Raw genomic sequence first — 16079 nt, 5'->3', positions numbered from 1 at the left:
ACTTAGACAGGACCAAATCATTGTGCCAGACATCCAACTGTTTGTGGCTATAGACAGAATGAAAGGTCCTACACTTTCCTCACAGAGAATTTCATCTTGGATAACTTCCTGTATCCATGCTTGTTATGATGCGGCAGGCATTTCACCACCAGACAAGCTGATTGCTCACTCCACAAGGTTGCAAGCATCCTCAATGGAATTCCTAGTGCAGATCCTTAATCAGCAACCTGGTCATTGGTGCACACATTATCCTCCCATTATGCCATCACCCAGTACTCCAGAGATGATGATGATTTGCTTGAACTTTCCTACTGTCTGTGTATACGTTCACTCCAATCCTCCTGCCTATATTATTTCCTGGGCATCACCAAGAGTAGTATGAACAGGTGAAATCACTTGAAGAATTAAAAACAGTTACTAATATTTTGTGAATGTTGTTCCTTGAGATGCGTTGCACATGTCCATTGCACGATCCACTCTCTGACCCCTCTACATTGGCACTTCCAGAAAGAAGGAACTGAGAGAGTTTGGAGTCTGCTGGGCCCTTTGTACAGACGTCAGCAACACAAAGCAGCAGAGGGTTCTCAAGCTGCCCAAATGGGCATAGGCGCCGACTCTGTGGGTGCTCCAGCCCTGGAGCACCCATAGAGAAAAATTAGTGGGTGCTCTGCACCCACCGGATCCCCTCCCCACCCCCCACCCCATCTCACCTTTGCCTCCCCCCTGAGTGTGCCGCATCCCCGCTTCTCCGCCTACCTCCCAGCGCTTGCCGCTGCAAAACAGTGTTACACTGCAAAATATTGTTCTCCATGCAAAACAGCTGTTTTGCAGCATAACAAGCTCTGGGAGGGAGTGGGGAGGAGCAGGAGCACGGTGCGCTCAGAGGAGGAGGCGTGGAAGAGGTGGGGCCGGGGCTGGGACTTTGGGGAAGGGGTTGGAATGGGGGTGGGAGGGGCAGGACAAGGATGGAGTCAGGGTGGGGCTAGGGCCAGAGGGGGGTCAAGCACCCATCGGTGCCAGCAGAAGTTGGCACCTATGCCAATGGGTACCACTGAGGGAAAAACTTCCAGCAACTGTGCATGAGGTGCACGCACACTAAGAGTGCAATGGACATGTGCAACATATTTGGAAAAAAGTTACGAAAGGTTAGCAATCATTTGGTTTTTTTTAAAAAATGGAATTTCCAAGAAGTTATAATATAACAATTGAGTCAGGTGAGAATAAATGAATTCAGCACTAAAAAAATAATTTTTTGTATGTTTCAGAAGCAAGAAGGTCAAAACTTAAGACAGGCAAAGGAAGACAGTCAAGTCTTGCTATTCTCCAAGGTATTATACTAAATGTAAACAGCTTACCAGCAGCATCAGAAGCTGCTCAGCAACATCATTAGTCCAGGATTTTAAAATGGTTGGGGAATATTTTGTTATTGTTTTATATATAAGGAAAGGCAGCATTTAAAATATTGATCCTAAACCCTTAAAAATGATGAAATGAGAAAAAGGAAATGCCTGGATAAAATGTTGGCGTCAACAAGTTTTCAACTAAATACCAGCCAAACATTATTTTCAACAGAAGGTGCACAGTCCTATGCAAAACACTGATTAAAATGCTTAATCAAGTAAGCTGAGATGACAAACAAGACCAGCTGTAGAGCAAAGATTGTACCATATCAGCTGTGCACACAGGATGGCTTAGACCTGGGAATTGTTCACACTGGAGAAGTCATAATGTTGAAAATTATTGTTCAAAACAGAATCTGATAAAAATCGACATTTCACCATATTGGTGGTGCAACATTTTAAAAATTGTGGCATCTGAAGTCTTCAGAGGCACATTTTCTGTTTGTGGGAAGGTGGTCTCTCTTCATGCTGGGATATTCTCTTTTGTTTGTTTTCTGAAAGCACGGGTTGTTTGGCATTACAGCATATTCTATGAATCTACATAAGGCAAAGATGCATTTTAATGAGCGACCATTAGTTGAGCTGATATGACTTTGTGTATGGACAATAGAAGAAGAACATGTCAAACAAATGATCAGTAGCTGTGTAGCAGTGAGCTAGTGTTGCTTGCCCTTTTCCATATGTCATCAGTATCAACTATTTCCATTCCCTATGATGAATGTTTGCAAACTGGCAATGGACAGTGTGAAGCATGGGGGGAACCCTGAGAAGTCACTGATTTGGGATTTATGTAGAAATTTTCCAATTTAAGTTAAAGTGTAATATGAAAATAGATTTATTTCGGAAGCTAAGTAGCATCTACATAGTTAGGATTGTTTTCTAAACTGGGCTTAAAATAGGGATACATTCCTTTGTTGTCTATAAAAGCAGGTGGCTTCTCAATGTGAAATTTCACACCAGGGTAATTTTGATTCTCTTTGAATTTTTTGTGGTTCTGGTACCACCGTTCCTTCACCCTCTTTTCTGAACTAGTAGGGCAAACATCCACAACTAATAGTATTGGCAGGGGATACTTTGGTAAAGGGATGTTTGGAGCAGGGTGAGCTGAGGGGTGGGACCTAAGAGTGCAGTGTGCATAGGCACCAACTCTGTGGGTGCTCCAGGGCTGGAGCACACCGGGCGAAAAATTAATGGGTGCTCTGGATCCACCGGCAGCCAAGCTCCCCACTCCTCGCTTCTTCTCCCTACCCCGAGTGCACCGCATCCCCGCTCCTCTTCCTCCCTCCCAGCACTTCCCGCCCCCTCCCCCCGCCACCTAACAGCTGTTTGGCAGTGTGTAGGACTTTCCGTGAGGGAGGGGGAGGAGCAGGGATGTGGCACGCTCAGGGGAGGAGGCAGAGAAGAGGCAGGGCAGGGGCAGGGACTTGGGGGAAGGGGTGGAATGGGGGCAGGAAGGGGATGGGGCTGGAGTGAGAAAAGGCAGGGGTGGGGCAGGGACATTGGGGAAGGCATGGAATGGGTTGGGGTGAGGGCAGTGCATGGGCGGGAAGAGGCAGTGCAGGGGTGGGACCAGGGGCAGGCAGGGGTCGAGCACCCACTGGGCAGAGGAGAAATCAGCGCCTATGGCAGTGTGTGGTTTGTGGTGTACAGTAGTTGTAATGGTAAACTGTAGTCCTACGGCTGGAAGAACACAGGATTCAGACTGATAAATGGCTTAACTTTTCATTTCCTTGATTTTTGTAAGGTTACTGTCAAGTGCATTGTTTATGCAGCAACATTAGATACTTCATGGCAAAGTTTTTTTAATATATTACTATTATTGGTATTGCAGTTGTACGCACGATTGGAGATGCTGTGTGCTAGGTGTTACCAAACACATGTATACATGCTGCCTTCCTTGAAGAGCTTACAATAAAATTTAAGAAAGGGGGCACACGTGCAGACATCCACCCACTCACCTTCACAAAAGAATCCGAAGGAAGAGGACAGGGCGGATAAAAGTAATTGTCATATGCCATACGGTTACATGGGCTAGCAATATGCTAACTTGATAGTTCCGAAACATTTACATTTTTTTTTAACATTTACATTTTTTTTTTATCAAACCACAATCCCCTGAGTCTTGCAATATTTCCTCTACACATATAAGAGTAAGGCCTGGTCTACATTAGAAAATTAGGTTAGTTTAACTGCATGTCAGTCGGGGAAGAATTTTTCCATCTACCTAGCTACTGGCTCAAAGGGAGGTGGATTACCTATACTAGTGGGAGAACCCCTCATCAGCATAGCTAGTGTCTACACTAAAGCACCGACTCTTGTGGTTTTATTATGAGTCTTCAGTATTTTTCTTGAAGCCCCAGGTCCTGATCTCACGTGTATATGTGAAAATCTGAGCTTCCATTTAAAAGAAAAAAATTATTTTCTGGACTTCATGGTTTCAGAGAAAAGCTAGAAACCTGAACCTTAAAGGCTCAAAAAAGAGAATGCAAATAAAACAAAGCCTCAAAAAAACTGTTTTGTAAAACATCATGATTTTTAAGGAAGTCTTATGATATTTTGTGGGTTGGCAATTATTGCTATGTTTAGAACAGGAAATGCATCCAATATTTAGGTACTGTAGTGTGGTAACCATTGGTAAAAGTTGACATTAATGGAGGAATCACTCTTTGCTTAACAATTAATCTCCTCAGCTCCCTAATCAGAGAAAAGGAACAGAAAGAATGAATTCCTCCAATCTGTGTGCCTTTTTCTTAAGGATGCCGATAACTAAGCGCAATCTTCCAGGTGCAGTCTCACAGGAGCTGCTTTTTCTTGCTGTCTCACAAGGGTCCCCTATCTGTAGTATAAGCCTCAAATGCCAGTTTTACAGGCCTTACTTGTTTGCCTGGACTGTTTTTAAATAAAGAGTCTTACATTGAAAGTGGTTTGTCATTTTCACATGCCAGTATTCTGAGTCAGTTTACCAACTGGGGTACATGTGACAGTAGAATAGTCTCAAGCTTATTGGGTATGTTCAGTAAGAGTGAAGAACAGTACCAGAGGAAGCACCTTTCCAGGCAGCACCTTTGTTCCCAGAAGTCAGACATTAGAGTAGCTTTTAAAAAGTGGGATTGACTGATTTATGCGGAGGGTTTGCCTTTGCTCCAAGGGCAGTATTTCTTCGGAAGTGTAATAAGATATTGCTTAATATAGGGATTTCTAAACTGTTAAGGCTTTTGTTTTTTGACTGTGGTTGTAGTTTCTATACACATGGGTAATTAAAAACAATATTAATGTTGCACATTCGTAATTTAAAGGATATTTGGCAAAGGCTTGTGATCTGAACAGAAATTCATTTAGTTGTCTAATTCCCTCTTGTGTGATAAAGGCAATGCTGAAGAGAGTCTTGGGAAAGGTTGCAAACTTTATTGCATAAGTAGCTGCAGTTTATTTTTTGCTGACAGCTTCCATTTGCTGGTTACTCTTTGTAGCTAGAAGCTAGTTATTTGCAGAATATTCACAGCATATTATCTACATTTCTGTTAAGCTCTTGTATACAGTGTTGTGGTAACTGGTCCCAGGATATTAGAGAGGCAGGACGCGTGAGGTAATATCTTTTATTGGATCAACTTCTGTTGGTGAGAGAGAGAAGCTTCAGAGTTTACAGGGGGCTCTTCCTCAGGTTTGGGAAATGTACTCGGAGTGGCACAGCTAAATACAAGGTAGAACAGATAGTTTAGCATAAGTAGTTAGCACATATTTCAAGAAACCATTCAAGGTCAAGTGGCCAGTTAACTCCTCTCCAATCATAGAGGGGAGAGGAGAAAATAAAAAAACTGAGTGGAGGTGTGTGTGGGTGTGGGGCTGTTAAATAGATTGTTGTAATAAGCCATAAATACAATCCCTATTCATGCATGATTCCCACCCCCCCACCCCCCCAAAAAAAAAGGAGTGGAGAGGTGTTAAGTGGCCAGTAAAGGAGGACAATAAAGGATATGGCTCTGAACTCTGAGTTTATGCTGTAGGAACCTTCCTCCAGGGACTAGTTCTTGTATTTGGTTCCTAGGTGCTATGTTGATTGGCAGACTATAAATACACACCTGGATGGTTGCCAAGTCTCACAAGATAATAAAGCTGCAGTGCCTTTCAAAACAAGCCCAAGCTGCCCAAAACAAGCCAATCCCATTCTGGTCAGCACTGGTCAGCATCCACAGTGCCACCAGCTGGCTGCTGGAACAGTCATAATACCACCAGATGCCCAAAAGATACCCCCCGGTGCTGCATCATGAAACCAGAAATGCCCTGAGAGTCACTGATCAACAACGGTGGCATGGTGCCACTCCACTCTCCCCACAGCCCCATGGCCCCAGCTGTGCTGCAGCCCCCCTACCCAGCTTTGACACCCCCTGCCCCCTCCCCCACACACCCCCACAGCTTGCCTCGCCCCTGCCCCTCGCAGGTCCCCTGATACACCTCCCCCTGCTAGTGCAGGTGAAACACCGCCACCAGAGATGCACCAACAGAAAGACCACTGAGCACAGCTGAGCATTTAATAATAATTAAAAAAAAACAGAACAAACAAAAAACAAAAAGCACAAGCATTGCAGAACTAGCAGCCAGCAAAGGCAGGCAAATGGCAGTCTGCTGCTGCTGCAGCCTTCCAGCCTATTGTTATCAGTCCCCCCTACCAAACCACAACCCCCCATACTAAACCAACCACCCAGTTCCCCTGTACCTAGTAGTGCACATAGGAGGTAGCCCATGGAGAGAAAGTAGGCACTGAAGGTCATGCAAGAAGCAAGTACATGCAGCAATCTCACAACGACACTCACAGGCAGAGGAACTTGTTCCAAGCTCCTGGTTCCCTCCTTGCCCTGCTGTTGCCCTGTCAATCAGGCTGACCTGGAGCATTGGCCCTGGGGCTGTCAGTCTCCAAATCCTGATTTCTTCCCATCCCCTTTCTTTTGGCGTTGGGAGAGGGATTGTGCAACCAGGGGACAACCACGCTTTCTGGAGGGCAATTAAAAAAAAAAAAGCAGCAGCCATACCTTCTGGAAAAGCCCCCAAAGGAAAGCCAAAACAAGCAACAAGCTACTTAAATAGTCAAAAAAGCCCAGAAATGAATAACAAGTGACTCAAAGAAACGATAAGCCTAGTCTGCTGAAACCAAGCGGAAATTGGCCTCTTCTTGGCAAGCCTCAATAGGTTACTGGGAGGAAAAAAGAGTGGATAGGCCCATACACATTATGTAGTCCTGGGCTATAGAAGACCTGGGTTCAATTCCCTTTTCGACCAGAGATGTCCTGTGTGACTTTGAGCAAGTCACTTAGCCTCTCTGTGCCTCAGTTTCCTATCTGTAAAGTGGGGATTGTACCACTTGCCTTCATTAGAGGGGTGCTACATTAAAGATTGTGAGGTGTTCAGATGCTACATTTTGGGGGGCATATGAGTACATAAGCCAGATAAAGGGAAAAGTACCATTAGGACAAAGGAAACCCTCAGAGTCCCAAGGTGGAGAAAGTTCTAGCTCCCTGATTTCCATGGGATTAGAAGGAAACCATTGAAATCTGCTGCTCCAATCTAATATGAATGGATCTGTAACAAAAATCTTTGTCCGTCCTTGCTCTGAAGGAGAATAGAGGGCATTTTTCATTGCTGTTAGTTATGAAGAGGTATATTGATTGAACCCTCTTTCTGAGCAATAAGTCTACTACTTACTGCATCAGAGATCACTCATGCTGACCTTATAGTCTGTGATTTAATGTGTTCATTAATATGTTATCTGTCCTTTCAGGTGCAGAGCCATTGGATTCACTCAATGTCCCAGACATTATTACCACAGAGCCAGAGCCTTTAGACAAAGTAGTTGGGAATGAGCACTCCTTACTTGTTGATATAAAATGTTGCTGTGGTGTTGTTTGTTAGAACGTAAGCTACTCGGTGCTTAATTAGAGGTAGAAAAGATTTCAGAGTCCATCAGGTGTTTGTAATTCTAGAGTGTTCTGATGGACCATGGCTTCCAATTATTCCATCCTCTGTTACTGTTTAATTCCTGAGGTGTGCGCCTCACCCGGTTTGATGACCTGGTGATGACTACTACGAATGAAATACCGAAGGAAACTCCAGTTAGCTCATTGTTTGCTAGTTCAGGCATTTCCAAACATGTTCATAGGGTAGTTCACTTCCTAATAAGAGAAATTGTCTCATAGTCCATTTTCCATCCAATTTACACCTACTCCAATTCTTTGCATGGAAAAAGGGCTGTTATGAAAGCATTTAATATATTTTAATTATTTTAAAATGCAGTTTAGCAGCTGGAAACAAAGATGATGAGCCAGCACCACAGACTACCAGCAATTGGTCCAAGGGCTACAATGTGGGAATGTCTGCTTTAGTTTCTACCCAGGAAGGGATTTGAAGATTTTTGAAGGAATGGTCAAAAGAGTCTCCGTTTTCCTTGTTTAGAGTTTTATTTGCAGCTAGCCAGTTTGTAACAGGCTGTCAGTGTTAGTCTGAAACACCTGTTAGGTGATTTTACTGTGAAAGGATTATGTGGGCCTGGTGACTCACTGAGGATCTCACTACTGTACCTTTGAAGTGACTTTCTTGGGAGGGTGTGGCCAGAGCAGCCCTGGGGGAAGAACTGTAAGAGCAGTTAAACCTGATAGAAGGAGCAAGCTAATCTTATGGTATTTTATTGTTGCTTTCTTTGTTAATAAAGTCAAACATCAGAAGAAGAATGAATTTGGACTTTACAATGTGAGCTTGAGCTTATAGCATAGATTTGGAAAGGTTCCTGTTTGCAGTTATTTGTTATGCTGTTTCTTTGAAAGCATCTGTAGGATTCTCTCTGCCCCTGCCTCTGTCCCCTCAGAGTTGGGAGGTTAGCTTTTGAGTTGTGTTCACACCTTGGTTTTTCATTTTTTCTCTGAGGCACCTGTTTTGATCTTATGTTGATCATTTTGAATTGAGATTTTTCCTTCTTGGAGCTTCACCTTCCTCTCAGTCAAAGGGACAGACTGGAATATTCAGAAAGCAGCATTTATACTCAGCAGGGGGTGTGGTTTGCAATACTGCCTTGCTATCATAGCCCTCAAAGGTCAAAAAACCTTAAGAACTAGGGAAGTTCTGCCAATCTCACACTAAGCTAGAAGTGAGAATCCTGCAAGATATCTTCTAAGAAGCAGAATTGCACAATAATTTTCTCTGTCTGCTGCAAGTGATGTAATAAGAAAGAAGTGGTTTGACCAGTGGCGAAGGCAGTTTTATGAAAAATTGATGCAATGATAAGAATAAATAAATAATTAGCTTCCTTATAACACTTTTCATATGAGCATCTCAAAGCACTTTACAAAATATCATTATACCCATTTTATACATGTTCTCTACTGGTAATTGTATTATCTTGTAGTGGTATTTCATAACTGTTCATCTTAAAATCAACATTTTTTTGCTTTTACATGGTTGCAGTGTACCATGTCACAATGGACGATCAATATTTTTAAATCTTTAACTAACATTGTGACTCATAAGAATTTCTGCATATTTGACCTAATGATAAAGAGAAATGTGCCACTAAAGTATTGCTGGGTTACCCTCCTAGATAATGTGCAGTCATATTGATATTAATGTCTTGTAAAATGAAGTTTGTGGTTCGATAAGGCTGTCATAACATTTCTTCCCAGATCTGCACCTTAGCGTCCAAAGTATGGGTGTTAGCATGAAAACCTCCAAGCTTAGTTACCAGCTTGGACCTGGTGATTGCTGCCACCAGCCAGGAATTATACAGTGCCTAGCTCACTGTGGTCTCCCCAAAACCTTCCCAGGGGACCCCCAGACCCAGATTCCTTGAGTCTCACCACAAAGGGAAATAACCCACTTCCCTTCTCCCTCTTCCCCTCCAGGTGCTCCCTCCCTGGGTTCCTGGAGAGATATACAGATTCAAGCTCCGTGAATCTAAACAAAGGGATCCCACCCTCCCTGCTTCAAGTCCTTGAAACACAAGTACCGAGAGATCTAACCTCTCTCCCCCCTCACCCAGAGGGTATGCAAAGTCAGGTTTAGTAAATCTAACACAAAGAGACTTTCCCCCTCCCTTCGTTTATTAGTCTTAACCAGTGAAAAACACTCAAACAGGTCTTAAAAAGAAAGCTTTATATAAAAAGAAAGAATAAGGACATAAAACGGTCTCTGTATTAAGGTGACAATATACAGGGTCAATTGCTTAAAGGAAAAAAAATGAATAAACAGCCTTATCCAAAAAGAATACAATTTAACACATTCCAGCAACTACACACATGTAAATACAAAAAAACAATATAAACCTATTGTCTTACTATCCTTGTACTTACAACTTGGAAACAAAAGATTAGAAAGCCTGGAGATAGAAAAATCACTCTCAGAGCCGAGAGGGCACAGACCCAAGACAAAGAACAACGAACTCACACCCAAAACTTCCCTCCACCCAGATTTGAAAAAGTCTTGTTTCCTGATTGGTCCTCTGGTCAGGTGTTTCAGGTTACTGTTCGTTAACCCTTTTATAGGTGAAAGAGACATTAACCCTTAGCTATCTGTTTATGACAAGGAGGTACAAGAAATGCCAATTTTTATTTTTCACTGAACAAGCATCTGACTGTGCACACCACGTAATTGTAGTTTGTAAGCCTTTATAACCCATTTTTCTAATGGAACATTAAGTGAAACATAGGAACACAGTTATGCATAAAAAGCCATACATTTTTAAATTGAGTCAGTATAAGCAAACAATGTTAATACAGTATCACATTCCTAGTTCTCTCATAGTAATAGATACAAAATTAAGTAAGTAAGTAACGGATATTTTTCAGGTGGCTTTTCCCATTTTATCTTGATTATACAAGATACATACAATGATTGAAGAATGCGAGAATTGCACATCATGGAACATCTATTCCACAGTATATGCAGCATTTTTCCAGATAGTCTGAGCTAATAGAGATGAATGTTTGCCAGGCAGTGCATTGGATTTTGAGATGTGAAGAGAGAAATAAATTCTTTAACTTGTAGAAAACAAAAAGGTTGAATTTTTGTTTTCTGCCAATGCTGCTGGAAGTTAAAACAACTCGTTGCTATTATATCGATCCTATCCAAACACAATTATTTATACTGTGACAAAGCTGAGTACTTTCCTCCCATGCACCATTTTCCACAATGACTGTCCTTGACCACCACCAGAAAATGAATTTGATTTCTCTAATGCAAAAGGTAATTGGATTTTTCTTTATTGAATGCATCCCTTTAATGACTGTCTTTGCTTCTGCCAATTTAGCTGCAAGTGACCTGACATTGATCTGATGATAAGACTTAAAATAAATGCTGGAGCTAAGAGATGAAAAAGACCAGCTGTCTGATATCAGAATGAACATTTCCTGCCTCTTCTTGCCATTTTCCTCAGCAAATGTCACTTACTTGAATGCCATTCTTATAAAACACGCTGCTGTAATAACTAGTCACACAGCTGCAGATTGCTTCCTTCTAGCAAATATAATAAGTACTTCCCAGAAAGTACTCTGGAGAAAACATTTTGAAAATTGAATAAAACCCACCTGGTAATCATCTGTTTCCCTGCAAATATTTATTACTGTACAGAATCTTCCTGGAACTGGAAAAGTATTGCTGAATGAAATTAATTAAATCTTAAGAGGGGCCTTTTAAGCATTAAATACGTATCCTAATATTTATTTAGTTAACTTTGGCGGTTTTAACATGGGTGATCGGAGAAAGGAATTACCAAAGGAAATAGTATTTCAGGATACAATCAATTCTTCAAGCTAAGAATAATAGAATCATTGGAGTACATATTTGTTTATATACCATATATGCTTAATGTTTTCATCATCATTTAGGACCCAGTTCTGCAATGTATTGAACACCTTCATCCCCTGAGGTCTGAGAACCCTAAAGTTGGGAGATGAAGTTGATTCATATGTGGCTTTGATTTAAAACAGGGATTGGCAACCTTTGGCATGCGGCCCATCAGGGAAATCCGCTGGCAGGCTGGGATGGTTTGTTTACCTGCAGCATCTGCAGGTTCGGCCAATCACAGCTCCCACTGGCCGCGATTTGCCAGTCCAGGCCAATGGGGGCTGCGGGAAGTGATGCATGCCAAAGGTTGCCGATCCCTGATTTAAACATAGGGTTTGTGTTCCCTTTGATAAATACTATAAAATGTCTTTGAATGAAAGTACTAATTCACATGCTAGCTGATTAAATTAAAAAACCCAAACCAAACCAACTCCGTGCTTCAAAAATAAACCAAGAAGAAAATAAAAATAGAAAAATCTCTGTAAAACTGGGTTCTATTTGGAAGTGAAGAAAACTAGGGGGAGGTTCTGTTGAAATCTCTTTAGGAGTTACTTTTATATTTATTAAAGTAGCTAATAGTTTAAACAGTGTAGTAATGCTAGTGGCAGACAAACATTTGTTTTACTGCATTTCACAGCAAGTACTGTGCACTGACCTTTTTTTAAAAAAAACTTGTGTATGTTTTCCCCGCCATTGGATTTTCTAAATAGCATGGTGTATGAAATGACTATACTGAATTTTTCAATACTTTATAAGAGTGTTAATCTGAAGAAAAGGATATGGCTTTTTAACACGCCCAAAGATCATGGATATCCAAATCCATTGCTTTAGTTCAGTTTAGTTTTTTTTGTAAATCATGCAAAAGTAGTATGTGTGTATGGGTCTCTAGGCAGAGTTGACAGATAGTCTGTTTAAATATGAGTACTGAAAATTAGAATAAGCATTTCAATTTTTAAATGCCATGTAAGAGAACAGCACAGGTTTTAGGGTCATATATGGCCTTTACTCTGTGTGCACATTTCTCTTTGGCATCTGGGATTGAGAGCAGATCGAGGGTAGCATATGGCCCTTACTACACAAGCTTCCCTGACTGACTTCAACACCTTGGACTACAATTCAGATTTCATAGCCAAAATTCTCCCGACACTATGCTCAGAGAACTTGGACTTACCTCCCTGGCTGGATTGGAACCATATTGTTTGCCTTCTTTATATGACTATGAAGAAAGTAACCTACATCCATTTTTTCCGAGATCTTCATAAGTAACTGGCTCATTTAGATTAGCTTCTATCCTCTCTGCATCTTTGGCAATGCATGAGCCTTCTCACATCTCTCAGAAAGGCGTACATATCAGTTCTAGAAGGCAAACCAAAGTTCATGTAGGTTTTGAATAAGAGAGCTGCAGATAATATCTGTGTTCAGATTTTCAGCTTAGCTGTTGTTACGAATGTTGATTAGAATGATCTGAAATGAAAAATCTTTTGTAATCTAAAAATTTGTGTTTAAAACTTTGTGACACTGATTTAAAGCTAAATGTTTTCCTTCTTCCTCTATAGGTCACTGATATGATGCTTCAGGACAAGACATACCCTGACTGGGGGAAGTCTGCCAGAGCTTTCTGGAAGAAAGGAAATGTTAGGATCATTTTATTCTGGTAGGAAAACAGTAAAATCCAATTATTGTAAGTGAGCCTTGAATAGACATCCAAACCTCTGCCAAAGTACCTTCTAACACTCTATGTCATGATAAGAATAAAACTGGCAAAGGATTTAAGCTATATTTTCTAACAAAATGTCATACAATATTTGTCAGTCTGTTAAAACAATTTTTATATGAATAAAAAAGCTTTACGGCAATTTAAATCAATGCTGCATATGCATACACATCCTCTAATAAGAATGTCATATGACATATGAGCCAAATTTTAAAATTACCTCAACCTGGCTTCTGTTTTTTGTCCAGGCAGTTGCGGGCACAAAAGTGTAGGATCAAAATTGCTGGCACGTGGGATAACATTAAGATGTCTAATTACCTGTTTGTCCCTTTATATAAGTTAACTAGACATCTAAATTAAATGTGATAACATTTTGCATTCACAATTGAATGTGAATGCAAAAACAGATTGGGCCCATAGATTTTTTTTGAGAAAGAATATAAAAAGTAGACAAGAAGTAAACCAGTATGGCTAAATAACAGGGTACAAGAGTTATATGAACCAAAAGGTATGCTTCACAAAATTTAATTCCAGCCCAGCCCAAATCATGCTAATAACAAGAAATATAAATTATGGCAGATAGAATGAAAAATGGAAACTCGATGATCTAAGAAGGAATTTGAAGAGCATATTGTCAAAGATATAAAAAGTATAAGACATTCTTCAGATATAGGAAGCCTATGAGAATATCAGTGAGTGTTATTCTAGCGAAGGATAAAGGGAGAAATTCAGGAATTTATGTTGTAGAGAAGCTATATGATTTCTTTGCATCAGTCCTCACCAGAGAGGATACTGGGATATTTACCTTTTTTCAGGTAATAAAGATGTGATACCATAAGAAATGAAGGTGTCAAAAAGAGGAGACACCCAGGAGTTCTGGAGTAACTTAAGAATGAAGGGGTCAAGCTAACAAAAATATGCAGCTCTCATTAAAATCAAGTATACTGGAGGACTGAGGGTTAATAAATGTTGTACCTGTTTTTTGTTTTTTGGTTTGTTTTTTTTAAGTGATGGAGTGATTCTAGCAATGAACAACCACTGGCAGTTCAGTACCAGGTAATCTGATTGAAATGATAATTATGAATAAAATATAAAAAAAAAAATCCTTAGACTAACATATGATAAAAGAAACCAGCATAGCTTTTCTAAAGGAAAATAATCCCTCTCTGATCTATAAGAACTCTTTTGAGCATATCAGGAAAATAGTAGATGAAGGAGAACTGGTGGATCTAATGTATTTGGATTTTCAAAAGGCCTTTGACAAAGTTCCTCACACGAGACAATTAAGAAAACTAATAAGTCATGGAGGGAGAGATAAAGCAGATTAGAAATTGGCTAAGAAAGAGATAACAGAAAGAATAAAATAGTCTTTTTTTTGTCATGTTGCAAACTAAAAATGCGGTGCCCCAAAATTCTGAACTAGAATTAGTATTTAACCATGACCTGAAGGAAGGATTGCACAGTAATGTGGTAAAAATTGCAGATGACATAAAATCATTTAGGCTTGTCAAGACTAGAGCAGACTATGTGGGATGTAAGAATGCTAGGCCAATGGGCAGAAGAATTGCAAATGAAATTGTTTGTTCACAAATGCAGGGTAATATATAATGGAAGAAATAATTATATATATAATAATTATATTATGCTCAGGGTTTACTGTTTTCCCCTGAACATAGTTGATTTCAGGCTCAGTTATATATATATACTGTGCCTGAAATCTACTATGTTCAGGGAAAAACAGTAAACCTTGAGCATCATTGTGGGCAGCACAATGAAAACCTCTGTTTCAGAGGTGGGAGTGGTCAAAAAGGCAAACACAATGCTAAAATACACATCTAGCAGGCTAGAAAAAATCAAGTCATGACATAAATCAATGGTATGCCTTCATCTGGAATACGGTATTAAATTCTAGCCAATCTGTCTCATAAAATAGAGAGCTTCTGGTGAAGTGACTAGTTAGTCATGAAGAGACTTTCATTAGAGAAAAGATTGAAAATACCGAGACTAGTTAGGGGACAAGTAAGAAGTGCCATGGTAAAGATATTTTATTTTCGAGAGAGAACACTGCAAGACACAGAGAGCAATCAAACACTATAAAAAAAAATCAGTGTTCTTACAAAAGATGTTCTGAATTTTTTACAGGCCAAAATTGTATAAAGCCATATTTGCTTTCGCATAACAGTCACACTAAAATTGCCACAAAAAGTTGAAAATAGAAATGGATTAAGTAAAAAGTTTCTTTTCATGAATATGTTTAAAATAAAGAGTGTTTTCAGTGAGGACTCAGAAGCACAAAGGGCGACATAAACTCTTTTATTTGTAGCTATCGGCAATGAAATAAAATCACCTTAGGCAAGACTCCATATTAAATAGAAATATTATTTATATAGTATGTGTCAGGCATACAGTAACAGTAGACGTGTGTTTTTTCTTATGAGGAGGAGAAAGGGAGAGGGAAGGCTAACTAAAATTATGGGTGGTAATATGAAGTATTAGTCTTTCTTTCTTTGCTCTGTTTAGGGACTTGTGACATAAATGGGTTCATTTTGGTAAGCTGTCCAAAAGGAACATCCTAAGTAGAAAATGCCACAGAAATATAGATGGCACATCTGCGTAATTGGGATTTGTTTCAGTTCAGTGCGCTATAGTTTAGTTACTCAAAATAAGGGATAAATCACAAAGATGGTAACATTTTAAACATGTCAGAAACCTAGGACTGAATACAAAATAGGTGTGCTATTCAATACCTGATGTACATGTGCAATTACAAAAATAGTGCAAACAAACTGGATATTTGAACAGGCAAATTGCTGATAAGAGTCAAATCCTCCAAGGTGTCCCTTCATGGGCATCCTTTGTGCATATTCACTATGATATAGTCCATAGTGTCATGATCACTTAGTGTTTTTTCCACAGGTCCCTTCTCTCATTCAGTGCATAGAATGGACGCACAAGGGGAAAAAATTAAGGTCTCGCAGGCAATTGTAAATCTGGCATTTCCTAACATTTGTGTGCCTGACTTTGGAACCTATTTAACTTCCTTATATTTTTTGCATGTCATATCTATCTAATTTTCTTTACATTTCAGCATTTTGTTTTTTTTAAACTAGATGTCATCTTCATTTGATTCAACAAGTTAGGAA

At 40.0% G+C, this 16079-nt stretch overlaps 1 protein-coding gene across 6 annotated transcripts in view; it reads left to right on the top strand.

Moving 5' to 3' along the window:
- The window catches only part of TMEM117 (transmembrane protein 117), a 464204-nt gene that overhangs the window by 322478 nt on the left and 125647 nt on the right, over positions 1–16079 (top strand). For all 6 annotated transcript variants that reach the window (XM_030548913.1, XM_030548912.1, XM_030548914.1 and 3 more), the window contains one exon: positions 12779–12876. In XM_030548913.1, coding sequence (XP_030404773.1) covers positions 12779–12876 — 98 coding nt within the window. The remainder of the gene's footprint in view (positions 1–12778; positions 12877–16079) is intronic.

The sequence above is a fragment of the Gopherus evgoodei genome, chromosome 1, assembly GCF_007399415.2.
Source record: "Gopherus evgoodei ecotype Sinaloan lineage chromosome 1, rGopEvg1_v1.p, whole genome shotgun sequence".
NCBI lineage: Eukaryota > Metazoa > Chordata > Testudines > Testudinidae > Gopherus > Gopherus evgoodei.
This window is presented reverse-complemented; position numbering and strand designations above follow the sequence as displayed.